Source organism: Vicugna pacos, chromosome 2 (genome assembly GCF_048564905.1).
Source record: "Vicugna pacos chromosome 2, VicPac4, whole genome shotgun sequence".
Classification (NCBI taxonomy): Eukaryota; Metazoa; Chordata; class Mammalia; order Artiodactyla; family Camelidae; genus Vicugna; species Vicugna pacos.
The window spans coordinates 49,037,627-49,059,122 of record NC_132988.1 but is presented as its reverse complement, the minus strand read 5'-3'; the positions used below and the strand labels follow the sequence as shown (position 1 = coordinate 49,059,122).

The following is a 21,496-nucleotide window of genomic DNA, read 5'->3' as shown; positions in this document are numbered from 1 at the left end:
TCATGTTCTCTTGTCTGGTATCTTGGAATTTGGGGAGGAAATCTATGCTTAAACTGAAAAGACCCCTCAAGCTGACAATACTGCAAGTCAGTTTACTACATGTTTCTTATGCCCATGTCAAATATTGCTTATTTTGATAAAGATTTTTTAAACTAAAAAAGTACTTAATCATAAGAGATGACATCCATGAAGTATAAACACCTGATGATTATTTTCCTTTTACATAACAGATCAACAGTATATAGTTCTGAACCTAAACTCCTTTAAGTGTAAGTTACTGAAGCCAAACTCCTTACCTTTGGTGTTCATTTATAATGGTGCCAAATGTTAAAACCAGTATCCACGTACAGGTGTAGAATTGTACAAAAATATGTGAATGTTGGGAAACGGAAATAAAATAGAGATGAATGTCTTTAAAAACCTTTGCTTCATAGTCATATTTTAATTATATATTGCTTACAAATTGAGATTTATTTTAAAAACTATTCTTTTTGCAGCGAGCTCATTATCTCACCTATCTCCTATGATTTCAGAAGAGATTAGAAAGAAATGAATATATTTAAAGAATCACACTCTTGTGAATAATGACATCATCAAAAAGGTTTTGTTTTCACGAATATGCCATTACTAGGAAGAGAGGCTGGGGGAGTTTTCTTCACCGTGGACAGGAAGGGCCTGCCTTCCCAGCAAGGAGAGCCTGCAGTCACAAGCTCCAGCCTCCATCAATGATGACAGGATTGCCTGTTACGTAGGCAGACTGCAGTGACAAACACAAGGAGACAGGACAATTAACTAGGTTGTATTTCTTCAATTTTTCTGACTAAGACAGCGAAACGGTTTATTCTCATAGTACCAGGAAACTTCACTTAACAAATAAAAATTAGGAAACTGAATTAAATTTCAGCTGATTTAAAACTGCTGAGTGTTCTTGAATCTGATGCTAACTGGCCTGTGGCTGCTGTTCGAGCACATGTCACTTTCTAAGGATGTTTGGTCTCCAAATCAAAATTGAGAAATTTCATGATATACATCCATTCCCAAAATTAGGATAAAGTATAGGCTAAAATAGTTCATTTTCATTTTGAAACTCAGACTTATTCTAAAGTAGCTCTTATGCCCCTAATAACTGTTTGAACATAATCCAGTATGTGAGTCATAAAATGGTCATGTCAATGCCAAACATAATTTAAAAAAAGATGTACATTTAGTTAATCAGTATACATGGGTAATTCCAGGAACTGAAGCACTGAATGTGTTTTTTAAATGTATATTAATAATAAATTATAAGCTATTAACCAAAAAAACCCCCTATACTAGTTTCAGACATCCAAATCTGTACAAGACCAAAAGAGTTAAAAAATTACTGCTTTTTTCCCAAAGAAATTTTCATTTTCTAAAAAATTAAAGCTGAAGTGATTCTTGTGGCAGAGGTTTAAAAATGTTTTAACTTCAACATAGATAATGAAGATTCAAATTTGTGTTCTTAGTTTTAAATTCACTTAAAGTCTGAGACAATGGAAGAGGCAGAAGGAAGGACAATAGGAGTACAGAATGTTTTAAAGTTCAGTTTATAGGAACTGATCAGATAGAGCAGATAAACCAAACAAGGGTGTTATTAGTCACTTTACCAAGAAACAATCCCAATTTCTCAAGGTTCTTCTAAAAGGCAAGCATTCTGTTTCCCATATGGACTCTTCTAGATCTTTCTACCAGGACAAAGTTCTTTTTGTTGCATATTTCAAGCCAGAACGCTCCCAAATGTTTGGTAAACAAAGCTCTGGCTAAACAAGGGCAATGAAGCTTACCGGCAGTACCCACAAATCAAATGAGCTCTTCTGAAGACATGGATTCAGAGAAATCACAAAGGTTAATGTACTCGCTCCATCATCCTTTGTCTAGCAATTTCCTCAGCTATGAACAGCTGTTGTTAATAGTTCTGAGAAGTAGTAACTGCTCTGTCACGAGAACATTGCAACCTCTGTATTTAACACATTCACCAACTGCCTGGTGTGCACCACGTTACTTAAAGAGGGGCTAACTGATCTGTAACACCCCTCACTCCCACCTCCTCCTCTTCCTTTTCTCTCTCACAGTTCCCTGGTCATATAATATTCAAAGACATGAAACAGAGGGGCTGCTCTTGGGCTCTCTACCTTATAAATGTAGTTCCTGCTTCACAGCTATATGCCTTTTAAAAACATACAGTAGTTATTAAGGAAGCAACTAGTTACCAAATAGATGCAAAGTGGAAAGAGACAGAATTAGGAATGTATGTTCATGATGATATACGAGTAAGAATTCACAGAACAAAAAGAGGTAGTGGGATTCTTCCAAACAAGTCGCCAGTAAAACTGAAAACACCTGATGCTAATCCTGTGTCTCCTGGACACAATTAAATGTGGTTAACCGTTTCCCCATCTCATCTGATGCTCTCATAATTTTGGAGGTTTATTTGTTTGATTTACATTAAATCATGGCTTCCCAATTTGTAATTTTTAAAAACAATTATAAAATTGAGCAATTTGATTTTCTTTAATCCTCCACCACTTCATTTGCTCTAAGAATTAGTGACATGTAAAGTTGAATGAGGAAGGGTTGGTGGCTCAGATCCAAGTGGCCTTTCTTTGAGAGCATTAAACGTACCCCTATCTTGTAAAAGCAGCAGCCTAGCATCTATATGCCATTACTCCCTAAAATCACATGATTTTTTGATGAGCAAATTGTGGCCTAATGTGATTAAGGATAATGGACTCCCTGGGAAGAACAGAGCTTACTTCATCAGAGGCCAAGTACACGCAGAGCAGGGCTATTTCTTCTGCGGTTGCAAATCTTCCTGTTTTCTGTCTCTTCAGGAAATCGCTCAGTGCCTATACCCAGAAACCAACCGGACATCAGTGATGTGAGCTGAAGTATGAACTCACCGGCAACTCCTTCAGGAGGTCAAAGGCAAGAGGAATCTACAAAGGGAGCATTGGCTTGCAGCCTTGATTAATCATGTATGATACAAGATACAGGAGAGTATCATTAATAACATTATCTGTGGACCAAGCAGGACTATGACGACTCCCCAGCTATTCAAACTATTTGTGTTATACTGAAACCTGCAGATACTGTGACAGATCAGAAATTTAATATTACAGAGAGGATGTTTTTGTATTTTTGAAATTGTGCTAAAATACACATAATATAACATTTATCAACTTAACCATTTTAAGTGTACAGTCCAGTAGTGTTAAGTACATTCACATTATTGTGCAACAGATCTTCAGAATATTTTTCATCTTGCAAAACTGAAACTCTAGACCCATAAAACAACAACTCCCCACCCCCTCTCCCCCAGCCCCTGGCAACCACCTTTCTACTTTCTGTCTCTATGAATTTGTCTACTCTAAGTAAGGAAGGGGCAATTTTTAAAAACAGGATTTAAACACATTTAAAACAGGAGATGTACCTCTTCAGGATTTGGTCTGGCTTGTATTCTTTCTTGCAGAGATGGGGTATCAACTGTTCCTAAATCAAAGGGGGGTATTCAGCTTGGTTACTTACTTAGACTGAAAAAGAAACTGACAATTAAACTTTAAACTTCCTTTCCATATGATACAATGGATCAGCGAAATCTTTCTCCATGACTTGGAATGACAATTTCACCTGTACCTGCCCGCCCTTTTATTTAACAGGCTTACAACTTTAGTAACATCCCTATAATTTTTTTTAAAAAAGACTGTAATTCTTTGTGACACTGGGCAGGGTCTCTGGGTGAAGCATTCCCATGGACATATTTCAGTCACATTACATTGACATGATCCTTTATAGAATTTAAACACTTGAATAGGTATTATCTCAATTCATCCTCCAAATAACCCTGAGATGTAGGTAAAATCATACAAGTACTTGACCAGTATAAGGACCCAGACTGTCTTCATGATCTCAAAATCATCCTTTGCTGTCAGGTTCACTTTGGGGATCCTCAGGGACAACTCCACGTGTGTCATACTCCTTGATAATTTAGGTGGCTCTAAATTTTTCTCATTATGTTGCCTATTTTCATTGGTGTCAAATTCCTATTTTAACCATTGTTTCATGTTTCTCATCAAAAAATATAATTTTAAATTATTTTACTTTAAAAGAAGAAAAATGACACTTAAATTTTTAAAATCCCACTTAGATCATGTTCTCAGACATTTTTGTAAACTTATGTGACCTGTACATTCTCCAGAGGGCCTTTATGTTGGCTGACAGTCCTCCGGGAGACCACAAATCACCTCCATCTGATACTGAATATAGTTCCCTGTGCTAATAACAACCTTGTTTATCTATTCTATATATAGTAGTTTGTACCTACTAATCGTAAGCTCACAATTTATCTCTCCCCTCCTTCTTTCCTCCCTGGTAACCATAAATTTGTTTTCTATGTCTGTGAGTCTTTTTATGTTTTGTAAGTTCATTTGTGTCATTTTTTTAGATTTCACATATAAGTGATATCATGATATTTGTCTTTTTCTCTGTCTGACTTACTTCACTTAGTATGATAATCTCTAGGTCCATCCATGTTGCTGCAAATGGCATTATATCATTATTTTTTATGGCTGAGTATTATTCCAATCATCTGTCAATGGACATTTAGGTTGCTTCCATGTCTTGGCTATTGTAAATAGTGCTGAGATGATCATGGGGTGCATGTATCTCTTCCAATGAGAAAACTCTGATTTTTATACATAATATTCTTCTATGACTCCCAATCAATGCCACTGTCACTTGACTCTGCCACGTCCAGGGCACAGACTGACACACCGTGCCACTGTCCACACAAGTCTGGTGTTGCAGTTGTGATCGTATCATCAGCACCATCCCAGATACACTCATTCCTTGTCAGGTTTTCTTCTGTGACTGATTCAGTGAGTCACAGCTAGTTCCTTGTTCCAGACAGTGTGATAGTATATTTTCCAATCTTCTGAAAAGTCTGGCTTTAAAAACAACCACATTTTCCAAATCATTTTGCCACTCATTTCTGGGCAGATGGCACCAAGAACAGCGAGACTGCAGTATCACTGGTGTGTACGGTACAGTCCAGTGAGACTGTCTCTCCTGTATCCTCCTCTGCCTTAGTGTTACTTGTATTTACCTCAATTGTGGAAATTCTGTAGCTTGAAAGTTATTTCAGAGTTTCCCCTTTTAACTAATAAGCCAGGGGTCTTCAACCTGAAGGGAGACCATGATGGGCTGCATCAGCATCTCCTGTGGCACTTTCCAAACCACACACAGGTTTCCCCATCAGCTCCCTCCCTGAATTCTGGCACGCCCCTCAGGTTTTGAAAGGTCCCACAGGCACCTGTGAACCGCTTCTCTGCCCTGACCCGCCAAAACCAGCTGTGAACTACTCAGAGAAACCTTGATTCTGGCCATGCAATATTAAATTCCTTTTCAGGGAGGAAGCTGCTAATTTTCTCAGGCACCTTGTACAGGCAGACCTCATTTTACTGTACTTTGCTTTACTGCACTTCGCAAATACTACATTTTTTACACATTGAAGGTTTGTGAAACCCTGCTTTGAGCAAGTCTATTGGTGCCAGTCTTCCAACAGCATTTGCTCACTTCGTGTCTCTGTGTCACATTTTGGTAATTCTTGCACTATTTCAAACTTTTTCACTATTATTACATTTGTTAAGGTGATCTGTGATTGGTGATCTTTGATGGGACTATTGCAAAAAGATTATGGCTTGCTGAAGGCTCAGATGATGGTTAGCATTTTTCAGCAATAAAGTATTTTTAAATTAAGGTATGTACTTTTTTCCCAACATAATGCTATTGCATGCTTAATAGACTACAGTACAGTGTAAACATAATTTTTATATACACTGGGAAACCAACAAATTCGTGTGAATATCTCTTTATTATGATTTGTTTTTTTGCGGTGATCTGGACCCCAACATGAAACCTCTGCAAGGTATGACTGTGTTTACCCATTTTGGGTCAGTGGAGCTGGGTGAAAGGGCATATCTATTTAATAGACACCCCCACAAGTATTAAGAAAATGGGAAGTTACTCCTAAGAAGTAAGTTATTGAATGCTTTTGTTTGGACAAATTGAATATCTTTTCTACTAATAACAAGTTGTGCTTTCCTCCTTTCCTTTCTATGAGGAGCCAGCATACTTTCTGGTCAAAAGCCAGGTAGGAAATAGTTTTAGCTCTGAGAACCATTTGGTCTGTTATAACTACTCAACTCTGACTGCAGCATGAAAGCCGACTTAGCCAACAGGTAAGCAAACTGGGTGCTCCAATAAAACTGTGTTCACAAAACAGGTGGCGGGTCAGCTCCAGCCTGAAGGCCACAGTTTATTGACTCCCTTTTTATAGCATAAAGGAAGGTGTTACTCCCTCCTTTTCATTTATGGGCCACCCCAGGAGGTTTACATCACTCAGTAGCTCCCTGTGTTCTGGAAGGCTCCTCTTCCTGCTGTCCTGTGAGCCTGGTCTACTATTCGTCTTTCCCCTGATAAGCTCATCCTGGGTCTGCTTCTAAACTCCGAGCCCTGGCCAGTTATGCCGCTTAACCACAGGGTTTGGAACCGCCCCCTAACACACCAAGTAGCATTTAAACTTTTTGCTTCTGTTAAACCAGAATGGCGTCATTTGTGCTAAAGCCCATGATACCAAACCTAGATTTAGCGCCTAACTTAATTGCAGCTTTGCCTTTCACCACAACTGTTACCTTAACCAACCGGTCTGGAATTTTCTGGTCGGCACCAATGAGGTAATGTAGGTATGGGCCCTGTCTATCCCCCTAGAGGAAGAAGAGGCAATCTGTAGATAAAACCCGGTCAGTCCCCTCCCTCACTAAAAAAGAGGTCCTAGCCCAGAATAACCTTTTATTTTATTTTGCCACTGACTTCCTCACCCCAATCTCCTTTCCATAAAAACCTTCCATTTGTATTCAACTCCTAGGAGCATCCTTCCAGTTGCTAGATGGGATGCCGCCTGACTCATGAATTGAATAAAGACAATTAGATCTTCTAATTTACTCAGCTGAATTTTGTTTTTTAACACATTTGTGGGTTATTCCTAATGACTCAGGATCTCTTTCCCAACTTACCATTGGACTGCTATCTTAATAAGCCTAGACTCTGTTTCCTTTGGACTTGGCCTAATGGCAATGCAATAAAACATGTGGTAAACAAGCTTATGTGGCTACCTTTCATGGTGGCAGCCGGGACATCTGAAGGGCCAAGTTCACAGTCCAACAGTGCCAGACTCACCTGGACACACACAGTTGCAGCGGATACCCTGCTGGATGAAGTCTGCGGCCACGGACTTCGTGAGGCCAATCACAGCTGCCTTGGTTGTGCTGTACACACACCTGTTCACAACTCCTGAGAACGAAGGGAAGGGTCAAGTGGATGGAATAAAAACCAGTCTCCTTTAGGAAGGGAACACAAGTAAATCACCACTGCCCTGCTTTCCTCACTCCCTTTTTAAAAACTGATATCAGGTTTTCTCCCTTAGTACAGCTAGTTTCTGAATCTGGGAAAATAATATCTCTATCGGCACAACTCGGTCAAGACTTTGCTGCTGAGATGCTGCACTTAAGTGACAGCGGCGGCCTTAGTTTTTCATCATCAGTTGACAGAACCCTTAGGAGGATTCCAAAAGAAAATTCAGGTGAAGAAAAGCAAAACAAAACACAACCTAAGCAAACCTAGAAGCGTGGGCACGTCTTTGCTTTCCTCTCCTGTGGGGGCTTACTCTGCATATCCTTCCAAAGAGAAGGAATGTTAACTCAGTGGTCCTCAGTTCATTTTAAACTCGACAGTCCCTCTGTGCCTGACTGTGACGCCACCCACCATCTCCACTCTGCGTGGCACTCTGGCCCTTTAACTTGACTGCTTATTTAGGGCCCCGATCAAATGTCTTCATGAAGCACCCCGCAATCTACAGGCAGGGTTACTCCCCCACATTGACACAACACTTTGCACAAGCTCTGTATAATCCCGTCACACTGCAGAAGACGTGCGTTTGCCTGACTCTCCCCCCCCGCTTTGGAACTGTGAATTCTTCTGGGTCCAGGACACATTGTGGGTGTTCAACACATCTTTTTTGATTAAATAAGTGGATAAATGTTTCCTTCTCCCAGTTTGATCATTTCCATAACCATTAGAAGGAATAAAAGGGAGGGCAAAGCAAACCAGCTTTTATTTTATGACTGGTTCACATGGAAGGTGATAGGTCTCATAGTTAAGGAACTTAAGATCAATTTTTTAAAAAGCAGTTTTGAAGTTATGTGTGGGTTTTATGATCTCCGCTCTGCTTGTTCCTCAAACCCTTAGCTTCTGCAGATGTGTGAGTATGTGCATCACGGTTCCCAGAGGAAGACAGACCTACCTTTGATGCTGGAAGCCACAGAGGACATGTTGATAATGTTGCCAGATTTCTGGGCTAGCATCTGCCAAAACAAAACAAAGACAAGAAGAAGATGCTACTCCGCGGCTAAAAATACTACTTCTTTGAAAGATTTGCATTTACTTAGGGTTAGCAGAACCATCTTATTTAGCTATTAACATTAAGCACTGTTAAGCAGCCTTCACAGTCTCAATCATTGCTGAGAACTGATGGCCCGTGTACACAGGCAGGAGCATCTCCCAGGGGTTCCTGCCGTCCTGTGGCACAAGAGCTTCAGCAAGACCGAGAATGAACTCCAAGCTAACTGAAACGGAATGAACGTTAATGTTCCTGTACATGTTTCTGATGCTGGAAAAGTCTTACTCCACTCAACACACAATTGTTGACTACCCGCTGTGGTCAGGTACAGTGGGAGGTCCAGGAGATTCAGAGATAAACGACTCGGTCCCTGCCTGCCTAGAGAGCTGCCAGGCAGACTGCAGTGGCTGATGTAACCTGCATCCAGTGACAGCAGAGACCTTCCAGCGAAGTGGGATGGTCTATTGAGGGACGGCGGAAAGGGATCTGTCCAGGCTGTGGGCACTCAGAGGACGGCTGATTTTTGACAGCAAGAGGTCAGTCAGAAAAATAAAACAGATGGGTGAGAAACCACATGTATAAGGGCTCTATCACGGAAGGGGGAGGAGGGGATGGGTCTGGCTGGAAGGCAAGGTGTGGGGGGAATGAGGCTGCAGAGGCCAGTGGGGCTAAATTTAGGAATCTGGGCTTTACCCTGAAGGCAATGTGGTGGGGACAAGGAAGATTTTAATGCAGAGGAGGAGTGACATCTGAAGGTTGCAAAGATGACTCTGCACCATGGAGGGGAGAGTGCTGGAAGCTGAGGCAGGAATTTAGGGAAGGAGGAATAAAAGTAGAGACCGGAAATGTGTTAGGTAACAGACGTAGAGACAGCTGAGGTACTGGGGCAGGACTTGGTGAACAGTTACACACAGAGAGGGCCGCGCCCAGCCAGGGCAGTGTTTCCTAAGGACACCTCCTTCAGAATCACCCACTGAAAGCGTGAAGGTCTTAAGAGGTGGGCTTGTGGCTGTTCTGTCCTCCTGGACAGGGCACACAGCAATCAGTCAACATATTTTGATGAATCAAAATATCCTGAGATGTTAGGTTAAAGTATAGATTGCTGGGCTCTGCCCCAGACCTAAAGGAATATATCAATGAAAAAAGCTTCTATGAATTAAAAAATGTTTTCAAATGAACTGATGCATAATTAAAACATGTATGTATGTTTTCAAGATGATTCTATGTATGTGCAAGGGCACAGGCACCACCCACGAATGTTCTGGGCAGAAGAAGCAAGAGCTGCAGAGAACTCCGGTCTAATGGGCACTAACCTCTCACTGAAACCAGAGGCTGGAGGATGACCGTAAAGAACAAGGAGGTGGTGGTGATGGGTTAAAGTAAGTGTGAGGAAGATGGAAGAACACCACTAGAGAGCAGAAAACCAGGATATGCTCTGCCATGAAAATCAAGCAAAGAAAGAGTTTCTAAGAGGAAGGAGTCTCAATAGGTGGTGTTGAAGGGCCGAGAGGAAAAAGTCACTTCTTTTGGGGTTACTTTCTCCAGCAGCTTTCAAAGAGGTGCAGGAATGGAGAAGGTGAATGACTGGATGGATCTAGGGATAAGTTTGCTAAGATTATATGTTTCCTGATGGTGTTGTCTTACTTTCTGTTTTGATACTTAGCTACTAATTGCATCTGAGAGCAGAAAGTCTAAAACCACCCGAAGGTATTGTGTTGGATGGGCTAAAAGGATACAGGAAGAGGCTGAGTTGGACTAACCAAGTCAAGAAGTTGGGAGGGGAGAAAATATTTAACCCAACTTGTTTGTCTATATATATAATAAGGAGGATCGTTATGGAATGGGGTCCTCATAAAATGACCAGAAAAATCAGTAAACAGTATTGAAAACTGAGCTTTAAAACTATTCTTTCTTATCCAATTTAGCAAATAACATGACCCTTTTTAAATTTATTTCTCAGTTTTACGGAGGTATACTTGATGTAGACACCTCATTTTTGATACACATGGAATGCATACAGCCCAATTTAATATGTGGAGGAGGGCTATTAGATAACTTCAGTTTCCAATTTTCTGGAATCCAATAATTCTTCAGCCAGAAGTTTAGAACACAGTCACCTAGGAGATGGTAGTGCTGCCCCCTAACCCACGGATCATCCATTCAATCCAGGTCTGTGCTGATTCTCGAGTCCATAGTCCTTGCCTCCTTCCACCCTGCCTTCATCATCATATATTGTACTGACTTCCCATAAAGTCAGGTGAGTGCTAGGAAGAGCTCTGAAGTTATTCCCCTCTAGCTGTATCCAGCTGGCCCTACTGTGACCCAGTTCTTCTGTCCCCACTGACCAGGGCTCAGTCCTAAACCAGGCAGACTTGGCTTCCTTGGTCTTCAGTGACTCCATGCCTGACCTCCACTGGACTGACAACCTAGGTTCGTTTACTCATTCAACAAATGCTTGCTAATCACCTCTTTGTGTGAGAGACTCTTCTAAGATACAGCAAAGGGGGAACCTCCCCCGAATATCCAAAACCTCCCGGAATCCTTGCTGTAATGGAACTTCTCTTCTGGTCAAACCTGAATTCTGCATTGACCTCTTTTTAATTTGTTCTCTGCCTTTTGACTGATCTTCCAGTCTTAGAATGGTTTTCTGTATACTCACCCATGAATAAAAATTTCCTACAAGTGTTCCTGTGTCTTGACCACCTGACCTTTCAAATCTGTCTAGACCTCCGAATCCTGGCTTCCCCTGGAAAGTTCTAACCTCGTATCTGTGTGTCATGGTTAATGAATATAATTAGGGCTGGAAGGGATTGTGTAATCTATTACCCTCATTTTAAATAGAAGAAAGAAATGCTGAGAGAGCACAAGTGCCATCTCCCAGGTCACATGGTGAGTTAGGGGCCGAGCTCACGCTGGGCCTGAAGTCTTCCAGTGCCAGATTCCAAAATCCAGGGTCAGTTCAGTAAGGGTCACTTCAACAAGTGGCACTGACTCCTTCTGATTCCACATCTCAGTTATTAATATCTCTTGGGACTTTTCACAAATGAGTGTCATTGGCTCATATGTATTATTTTTATGATGCTTTAAAACACAGACAAACTCACTAATTTGCAAGTTAGTGTTTGATATTTTAAAAGTTAACACTTGACAAGTTTAAATTTTAGCTCCACAGGTACCCCATGCCTACGTCCTTCCCTGTTATTTGTCAAGCATTCGGTTTCACAAGTGAGTTTCATACATGTGTTGGAGTCCAACCCATTTGGCGTAAGCGTTCCTCTTTTACCATAGCCTCTGCTTTCCCTCATATCCTATGCTAAAGATTAGTCTTCAAAAAATACATTCACATTCCAAATAACAGATTCTCACGAACTCTGAATAGACAAAAAAGGCAATTTACATTGTCAAAAAATTTGCTAGTTCAAAATGCCGTGGGCCAATCCAAAGATCTCTTCTAGGCACTAAACAAGGAGATGAAAGAAAACTTCCCTCATTACCAAGTCAGTCTCTGATTTTCCTTCTAGTATGCATCTTTATCTTTCTTGACCTTAGCCTGGATGTTCAGAGCAAAGTGTCAGCCCTGCCTCGCCATTAAAAAGCTCTTCCGTTGCCCTGGGTCGGGTAGCAGTCAGCACAGCAGGCATCTAATCCAGCGGGGATGGAAGAGCTGAATGCCTCTTCTGCGTTTCACTAGGTTCGACTTACAGCCTTGAACTGAGCAGGTTCTGTAAAAGTCAGCCTCATTCATTGTCTGGGCTTGCGCTGTCTGCGGTAGCTCATAAACCGGCTTTTCAGCTTATCTGAAATCAATGTTTTTCATATTTATATTCCCTTCCCTAGGGCACTGATGTGGTGCTTTCTATCAGAAGGCACTTAATGCTTGTTTGTAAAATAAAATGAAAACCACTGAGGAGTTGTGTGAAGACTGGAGAATTCAAGGGAAGCCGACTCGGGAGGAATACTCTCCCCTTGGCGCACACTGTCTCTCACCTCCCTGGTGCCTCTGTGGCTCAGCTGAAAACAGGAGAGCAAGGAGAATACTCAGGGGACCGAAGGCAGTGGGGTACATCCATCTCGAGAGTGTGTGCCTAGACACTGAAATTCAAGAAGGGGCCCAACTTCCAGGGTTCAAATCCTGGCTCTAATCACTTGCTAGTTATATGGCTTTGGGCAAGTTACCTAACCTCCCAGTTGTATCATCCTTCTGCACGGCGGACGTGATAAAGTAGTACCCACCTCACTGGATTGCTCTGGACCACCTGCCTCCTCGCTGTCTCTCTCCCTGAAACCTGCTTCCCAGACACCTGAATGCTTAGCGCCCTCATTTCATTCAGACCTCTATGAAAACTTCACCTTCTCAGTTAGGACCTCTTGGCCCTCACTGATAACTTAGCTTCTTTCTAATACATAGTACTTAAAACCACCCCACATGTTATATATGTTTGATTATATAGTATCCTCACCCCTCACAGTAGGACCTCCCTTATAGAAGGGACTTTGTTTAGTTCTCTGATGTGCCTTCTGCAGCCGGAATGCAGCCTGGTACACAGTGCTTAATAGCCCTTGAATGAACAAAGTGGAAAGCTAGATGAGTTAATTTCTATTAAATGCTTTGGTATAAATATTCAATACAGGTCAGTCATTGTGTTAGCTATTGCCGCTCTTCAGCACATGTGGGGATTCTGGCCTGATGCCCAGTGTGGAGACTCACTCATCCAGAGTTGCTTAGCCTAGCGGTGGTGGTCCTCTTACTTTAGGAAGAAACGCCTTGATCATCAGGTACATGCTGCGGACGTTGAGATTCATTGAGAAGTCCCAATCCTTCTCCTCACAGTCCAGGATGGTCCCGTGATGGACAAAGCTGGAAGAGGGATTAAACAATGGGGGGAAAATGTTGATTTAAAAATTTTCTATTCACTTTCCTGATCACTTCTATTGGCATTTACTGGCTTAGATACCGTCCCTGCCCTTACCAAGACCGTTAACAATCCAAACACAGCGTCACCTAGTACGTCAGGTGAGTAAGTGCCCCAACAACATACGCTAAGTAAACTGATTTGAAGACAACATCCTTCTTTTACAAGAAAACAAGAGTCTGGAGACACCAAATGTAAGAAATGCTACGCCAACAGCACAGGAAACACCAATGCCACTAAAAACAGACAAGTGAGAAGAGTATGCTGGCCCTGACTCCTATTCCAAGAGCAGCAGTGCCCTCAGGTGGTGGCACAGATTTAACATTCTCCAGGGAAATGAACGCTGCAAGGAAAACAAGTGTCAGCATCTCAGGGTAGCAAGGCAATACCCCCCGTGCAGCTCTGACACACCGAGTAAACAACGCAGAGCGAAACAAAACCTTTAAAATAATCTTCACTCTTTTTTCAAGTCCTGCTTTCTACACACTGAACACCTAATTGATTTCACTGTCCCTAGGCCACGATTATGTAATTGACTATAAAATATCGTTGCTTGTGATTTCCATGCACCACTGTATTCCAGTCCAACCAGATCACAGCAAGAACCACACATTCTATTTTGTATCTCTTATGTTGCTGAAAATTTCATAGATGCTCAAAAACTAATTTCGCTAGTTGATTTTTTTCATGGCTCTGAGTATATTTTCATATGAGGGATGAGCAGGTTATTTATAAAACAGATCATCGTGAAATGTTGCTTTAATTTTATTTCCATACATTGTAACATATGATAAACTAAAGACAGAATGAGATTTTTTTCACTCTGAAACATAATTGGGAAGAACCACAGAAATATATTAGAAGGCTCTAGGATTTTTCTACCAATGCAGCAGTTCAGACGTAACACTACATAAGAAAAGTGGGACACGGGAGGGTGTCTACTGAGCCCTGTGTGAGCCTCAACGGTGCTCACGTCTACTGTCACGCCTGAGGAGGGAGGGTGCGCTCCAGCACCGGCTGTATCTGCCTGCAGCTGCTCCAGTTCCAGCCTTCATCACTCATGTGTGGTTCGGCAGGCTTAGTACCACCCTAGTAAGTTCAGTGAAGCCATTCTCTTTGTGCCACGTATAAAGGTACAACATGAAACTTCTTTTTCTGGGATTGACTGTCCCAATAAGAAACACTGAGCTTGGAAAGTATAAAGGACTTGCTAGAATGTTGTGCCAAAAATTGGGAACGTTTGCATCTCAATATACTTCGTTTTAAAGACATTACTGGAAAACAGGTTTTCTTATTTTTTGTAAGTCCTGGTGGAGCATTAGCAACAAGCCTATGGGCGTGAGCCTGTTACCAGCCCTGAGAAGAGCAATAGCTTTGTGCTAGTACCGGCTGCCTCGAGTGGCTTCATCCGCCTTGAGGCCCCACGTCCACACCAACATCCATGGCTGTCTCACTTGCTGAACCTTACTTGTAATCAAAATTCTGTCCAAAATCTCACCAAGTTTCCTAAGGAATGTATTATGGTTCATGTGAATAATTTTGCCATATTAGTAACATTTTTTTAATAAAAGTTACAGAAAACTTTCTGTAAGGAGAGTGAAATGTAAGTTGTGAATTACCCAGCAACATTAAAGAGAACGTCAAGTCTCTCAACGTCATTGGCGAACTGATCAATTTGTTTCTTCTTTGTGACATCAAGAACCCGGGTTTGAATACCTGAAAAATAAAACAAAGGACACTCAGTGCCTACATCCAGAAAGAATGCTCATTAAAGATTTAGTTGTTTCGAAGTGTGAAGATAGAGCTGTTTGGAAGTGTGAAGATGGCAGTATCCTGTCCAGTGAGACTTTGTAGGATTGCTGACCATTAGCAGGGTCTTCAGAATCTTAAGACTCTCAGTAAAAATCTAGAAAATTTACTAGCAAATTTAAAACTATGCATCTGGCTCACAGAATGTTTCTCGTGGACAGCCCTCAGAGGAGGGGGGCACAGAAATGAAAAATTTTCATCAAAAATTAGCACAATGGTGCTAAATGTTCACCTATGATTTTGTATTTGGCAACTGAATCCTTCAACGTGGAAAAATAAAAAAAAGTGGATAAATAAAAAATTTTAAGTATACATCTTCAAAACTTTGTTTATACATTTAAGTATACAGATTTTTGTCTCTAGGTTCATGGAATATAAATCTGATATCAGAGAATCAGGCTCCAAAAAGAAGCCCAGTGGAGCTGAACTGCTAAGGACTTTTCTTTCACCACGTAAGTACTGACGCTTTACAGTTCCTTGTAGACTCTGAATCCCAAGTTCAAGGTGCTGAGTTGCTTACCCGGGTATTTTTCCAGCTCCTGAAGTTTGGACTCATTGATATCTGTGGCTATGACTTTGGCACCTTCTCTTGCAAAAGCCTGATAGACACAAAGCACAAATAAATCCTTTGTTTACCTGGTTAAACTGCTCTCTTGAACCGAGAGTCATTTAGCCTTTTGCCCTTATCTTACCCTCATTGTTGCTTTCCCTGTAAAACAGGTGGAATTTCAAACCAGCTAGTCTCACCTCATCCTTCCCATTGTTACTATTTTTATCATCAATTAGAATGTGACATACATTGTGCTTGTCATCTGACTTTGTTCCTTTAAGTAACAGCAAATAAATCAACGCTTAAAAAAAAAAAACAGGATTCTGTTATTAAACACCTCTCAAAATACTACTATTCTGTGATTTGACAGCCTGCATTCTATTTCTGAGCAGGTGACTCAATTCCAAACAGTAAGAAAAAATGGGTTATTTCAACACTTTCCTGCTAATGAAAGTAATTAGCTTGGGTAGGGGGTTTAATGTGCGAGAAGTTTATATAAATTAGAAGGTAAATGTAACTGGAGAGACTCCTAACTCCAGAGTTCTGTATCAGGACTGACTTAATTTCACAAGGCTCTGCACTCCTGTAGGGCCCCTGTAGTAAATTTATTATGATGCAGAGAACAAAGAGGTAACATTTCTCAGAGCCAAAGGTTATCAGTGATGTCATATAATGAGCATGTGAGGTATTCATTCTTCCATCTGCCTGGGGGCAGGAGTCTCCACTTTTCCTTTTATAGCTTCAGACAACAGGAGCACAAAAGATAATAAAAAAAAAAAAGAGTGGAATTAAATAACCCTGGAATCTGTCCACGTAATTCAATACCTCAAAAGTCAGTAAGCAAACAACAAGAGGTAATAACTTACTAAGGCAGCTGCCTGGCCGATCCCCTGAGCAGCCGCTGTCAGAACGATGACCTTCCCATCAAGTCGCCCCATAACAGAACCTGTGGTTTAATCTAAAGACACGCGTATTTAATGGTTTACACTGTGCAGTGAGCTCTGGAAGGTACAGTTCAAGCACCTCTTTCAAAACAACCTGTTGGACTGCATGCCTACTGTTTAGAACTTATCTCAGTGGATCAGGAACATCTATGGCCATTCTGATGGCCTCGACCGCCTTTAAGAGACCCATCTTGCTCGTATCAAAATGGTCCTTTTTGGTCCTTTGCCCTGGACCTGTGATATTCTAGACCAGCTCTGTTCTCAGCTGTGGCTGAATGTAATATGTGTACAATAAATCATCTCTTCTGCTGTTTTAGCTGAAAAGAAAAAAAAAAAAGGACCTGAAGACAGCAGCTCCGTACAAATATTCCCACCACCTGAGAATATTTACATCATTCTCCAAGAATGCTTACTCTCAATACCTAGCTTTGCATATCCAAAACATTCAGCAAAACCCACTGAAGGGATAACTGGCGCAGACAGACAGTCATCTCCAGGTTTTTACCAGGAAGAACCCGGAGAAGACAGCTACAGTAGGGGTGGCGTCCCCCTCTGTGCACACTGCTGTGACAATGGCTATGTCTTTCTACTTGTGGCTGCTTCTTGCTTCCTCTCTCATGAACCTTTGTTGTGGGGTTTGCACTGTCAATTGTCTCTGGTTTTTCCGTGTCCATTGGGAAGATTTCATAGTTGGCTTCAGAGAGTCATTGGGAAAGAGTTGGAAAATCAGATCATGTCCAATACCCTCATTTTACAGATGAGGGAACTGATCTGGCCAGAGAACAGGTCAAGGCAGAGCCAGAACTCAACTCAGGCCTCCTGCTCTTTTGCGTGTGAACATTCCACCCCACAACCCTGCCAATCCTCTTTTAAGGTTTAAGCGTTTAGTAGTAACATTGTAACACACAAAATCAGTAATTTTTAAAAGAGAAGACTGAGAAATTCTGACATAGGGAAAACACAACATGCAGGAGACATGCAGGCCAGTGCTCGGATTGGAGATCGCAGGGTGAGAAGAGATCGCAGGGTGATGATTTTGGGGGCAGTGGAGTCAGATGATGATCAAATGAGGCTGTCTTCAAGGAATCCAGTCCCTTCTCTGACCCTGCCGTTCCTAGTGTGTGCCTCTGACGGCACACCAAGGCACAACAGGGCAGTCACGTCCCATGGTGTCTGCACTCCAGGCAAAAAGAGGGAAAGGTGAAAAGCCAAGTCTGTCAGAGAGACCTCGCCTTTGTATTCAAGAAGGACACCCTCCTCAGAAACTCCAGCCTGTTTTATTGGCCAGCTCTAGCAGCAGAGGCCGAGTTTGAGTTTTGTCTTCCAGTCTTTATAAAGTGAAAAGGAGGGAGAGGGGGAGAGTTAGGTTGGGTGGATGTTGGGTGAGCTAACTTAAATAGCACATGCACCAAACAACCTGCACAACCAATCTGCTCAGTTACCTTCCTGATAAAGTACGGGTGGCTGGCTAGTCTTGCCTGGGGGCCCCACATCCAGTCATTCCTCTGTGAACTTATCTCCGTGCCCTTCAGCCAAATTTGGCTTTTTTCTGTACCCAGTGTGCGCTTTGGTTTCAAGCCTCCACCCTTGTCCAAGCTGAGGGGCAAGTTACTCCTATGGGCAAGGAGCATTAAAGGATTTATGGAAAGGGCGCGACATGATCAGATGCATAATTCAGAAAGCTCACTGTGGCGAGCAGACCTGGGAGGGAGTGAGCCGGCGCGAGCGCAGGGTTTCCTGCGGAGGCTGCCACAGTGGTGCAGAATCAGCGGGGAAAGCGGGATGGAGAGCTGGCGTGGACGAGAGGAGTGTTTAGCAGATGACTCTGGGCCTAGTCCCCAGCGCACTAACTCAGACGTTACGTGGTTTGCCCAGCGTTTCACGGCTATGAATTCAAACCGAGGCCTCCTGACTGCAGGTCCCAGAGAAGACCTCGTGGTTCGTGGCGTTCCTCCCGTGGTCCTCGCACACCCTGCGGACCTCTGCAAGTCCGCACGCGGCGCCAGGGCCCTGCGGAACTGGGGCTGCGGCGCAGGGACCCGGTAACTCACCACGAGGCCGGCACTGCGCACCGAAACTCCGCTGTTTGTGCTGAGGCCACCTTCCCCTGGCTATTTCCAGACAGAGCCGGGGTGCAGCACGAGTGTTAATGCGGACCCACTTCTGGGACACACCCAGCTCCTCCCGCCGGCCTCACGGGCCCTCCCAGCCCAGCCCCGCGTCCCTGCTCCCTCCCTTGCAGGGAGACTTCCGTGGTGGTCTGACGGCTCTTCCAGCCTTGCCTAGTTCCCCTCTCGTCTTTCACACCAGCATTTTCCCTAATGAAACCCATGCGTGTTTAACTCTATCTTGGAGTCAGTTTCCCCGAGGGCCAGACCAACAACAGGTTGTAAGAACCGAGTGCAGGGGCTGGATTACAGCGTCACTGATGTTCTCCGACGGACGGAGAAGCTGGGCCTTCACAGTGCCTGACCTAGTCTAATGCAATGAATTTTCACTGCCTGTTTTTTTCTTTCCCTTCTTACACGAGTGATACATTTTCACTTAAAACATGGTAAGAATTAAGAGACGTAATCCATACATACATTTTAGAAAGAGACTCCAATAATCTTTACCCTCCCCCAATCCCAAGCATGATGTATTGAAAAACTGCTATTTTACACTTTTGACATTAGTGACTTCTGGCGCATGGCGCTGTGAAGGCACATGCCGGAGGCTTCCCTAGGAATCTCTGACACCCAGAGAAGCACTCACTAAACAATCGCTGAAGCTCAGAGCAGCCGCTGCGCTCACTCTGAAAACCTCCCCATAGCTGTCCTCCCAGTCATCCTGGGATCAGATTTTGGAGCTAAAGCTTTACTACTAGATAAAACTGCACTATCAAACTGAAGCGAATTTGCCTGGGAAAATGAGTGCAGACATGGCCTGAAATGGTAAAATGAGGCAACTCTCAATAAATCCCAACGTGAAAACCAGACAAGATGGACTTCTTGCTGTTGTGTTTTATTCTTTTATTTTGGGGGAGGAGGTAATTAGATTTTTAATTAATTTTTTTAGTGGAGGTGCTGAGGATTGAACCCAGGACCTTGCGGGTGCTAGGCAGGCACTCTACCCCTAGGCTATGCCCTTCCCCCTTAAAGTGTTTATATTTTGATTAGCAGAGACATAAACACAGCATTTTCAGTAACTCTATCTTCATAAGCCAGGAAAAACAACGTCCACTTAAAGACGCTGTAAAATCCTCTCTTCTTTGGCTATTTTGAAAAACTTAGCAAAGTTTCAAATATGTTAAAAATCCTGATCTAGCTGCTAAAATTAATCCTAAAAAAGATAACGTGCAGAACAAAGTAAACCTCTCCTCCCAGTCCAAAGTTTCAAGTAAATTATATTGGGAAATCTTACTTTAGAGCAGCAAGTGGACGGCGTCCTCCAGGTCACTGCGCGAGCAACAAACTTAAGACCTTTGTGCAGAGCAAGTCAGGCGCTTAAAAATGCACGCTGGGATTTGTAGTTCAGGTTCCTCCAGTTTTTGGAAAAGGATTAGCACATGCACATACTTTATACGTGTACGTGCTGCCATCTAGTGGAGACCAAGTAGAACTGTTAACTCCAAGTACGTAGAGGGTGAGACGTGGCAAATACTTAGAACCTGGAAACCCTTTCCTTCACTAGTTTAACCTAAGTCGTTCTCTTTTATTTGCACCTACTATATGCTGCTCTGGGGGAATTTAAGATTGAATGAGCCAGAAATTACATGTGGCAGTTAGCAAAGCAATAAAATAGAAGGAATCCAGGTCACCGAAGATACTGGAGCCTTCCTTCCTGGTCCTTGACCTAGTTGTTTTCAGGGAGGAAAATAAAAATTGTCTTGTGTTTTTAAAGTACGGTTTTGGTTCTTTTGTCACGCACAGTCCATCCTAACATTAATACATCTACCTGAACTCCACTAGATGGCATACATTTTAGTGGCAGAATGCAGGTATCATGAGTACACCGAGGGGGCCGAGCCTGGGGAACTTCAAGATACCTGTTGGGTAAGAACAAAAAATCAAGTTTGGCTGAAGAGAACAGAGATCTCAGATCGAAAAGGATGGACTAGATCATTTGAGCCCGCCCTTCAGGCTTAGTAACTCATACTTTATCAGGGGTGTAACTGATCCTAGTAACTGTGTAGGCTATGTTGTGCTTGTGACATTTAAGGACACTCACTCAACACCCATCCAACTCACTTCCCTGCCTTTTATCTTATGAAGTTTGGAATACAACACTCAAATTCCTAGCCTCCTTTGCTGCTAGAGCTGGCCAATGAAACGCAGGCTGGAATATTTGAGGAGGGCTTCCTTCTTGGATAGAAAGTTGAAAGGCTTTGGATTTTTTCCCCCCTAGGGTTTTATTAAAAAAATTTTCTGGGGTTAAATATTCTTGCTTGCTTATTTACTTGTTTGTTTGTTTGTTTGTTTATTTATAATGAAGTATAGTTGCTTTATAATGTTTCTGGTGTACAGCATGGTAATTCAGTTATACACATATATTCTTTTTCAATATGAGCTATTATGAGTTATTGAATATAGTTTTCTGTGCTATACAGTAGGACTTTGTCATTTATCTATTTTGCATATGGTAGTTTGTGTCTGCTAATCCTACACTCACAATTTATCCCTCCACCACCTTTTCCTTTGGTAACCATAAATTTGTTTTCCATTTCTGTAAGTTTCTTTCCATTTTGTAATTAAGTTCACTTGTGTCATTTTTTTAGATTCCACGTAAATGATATTATGTATTTGTCCTTCTCTGTCTGACTTCACTT

At 42.3% G+C, this 21,496-nt stretch overlaps 1 protein-coding gene across 1 annotated transcript; it reads right to left on the bottom strand.

Moving 5' to 3' along the window:
* Positions 1-453: 453 nt before the first annotated feature.
* BDH2 (3-hydroxybutyrate dehydrogenase 2) lies at positions 454-20,177 on the bottom strand. Its single transcript, XM_006217889.4, has 10 exons — positions 20,092-20,177; positions 16,612-16,703; positions 15,716-15,794; positions 15,006-15,102; positions 13,223-13,331; positions 8,378-8,438; positions 7,255-7,368; positions 3,452-3,510; positions 2,775-2,867; positions 454-757 (listed from the first exon to the last, which is right to left on the bottom strand). The coding sequence occupies exons 2-10, from the start codon at positions 16,681-16,683 to the stop codon at positions 704-706; spliced, it is 738 nt and encodes a 245-aa protein (XP_006217951.1). The 5' UTR covers positions 16,684-16,703; positions 20,092-20,177; the 3' UTR covers positions 454-703.
* Between the last annotated feature and the right edge of the window lie 1,319 nt (positions 20,178-21,496).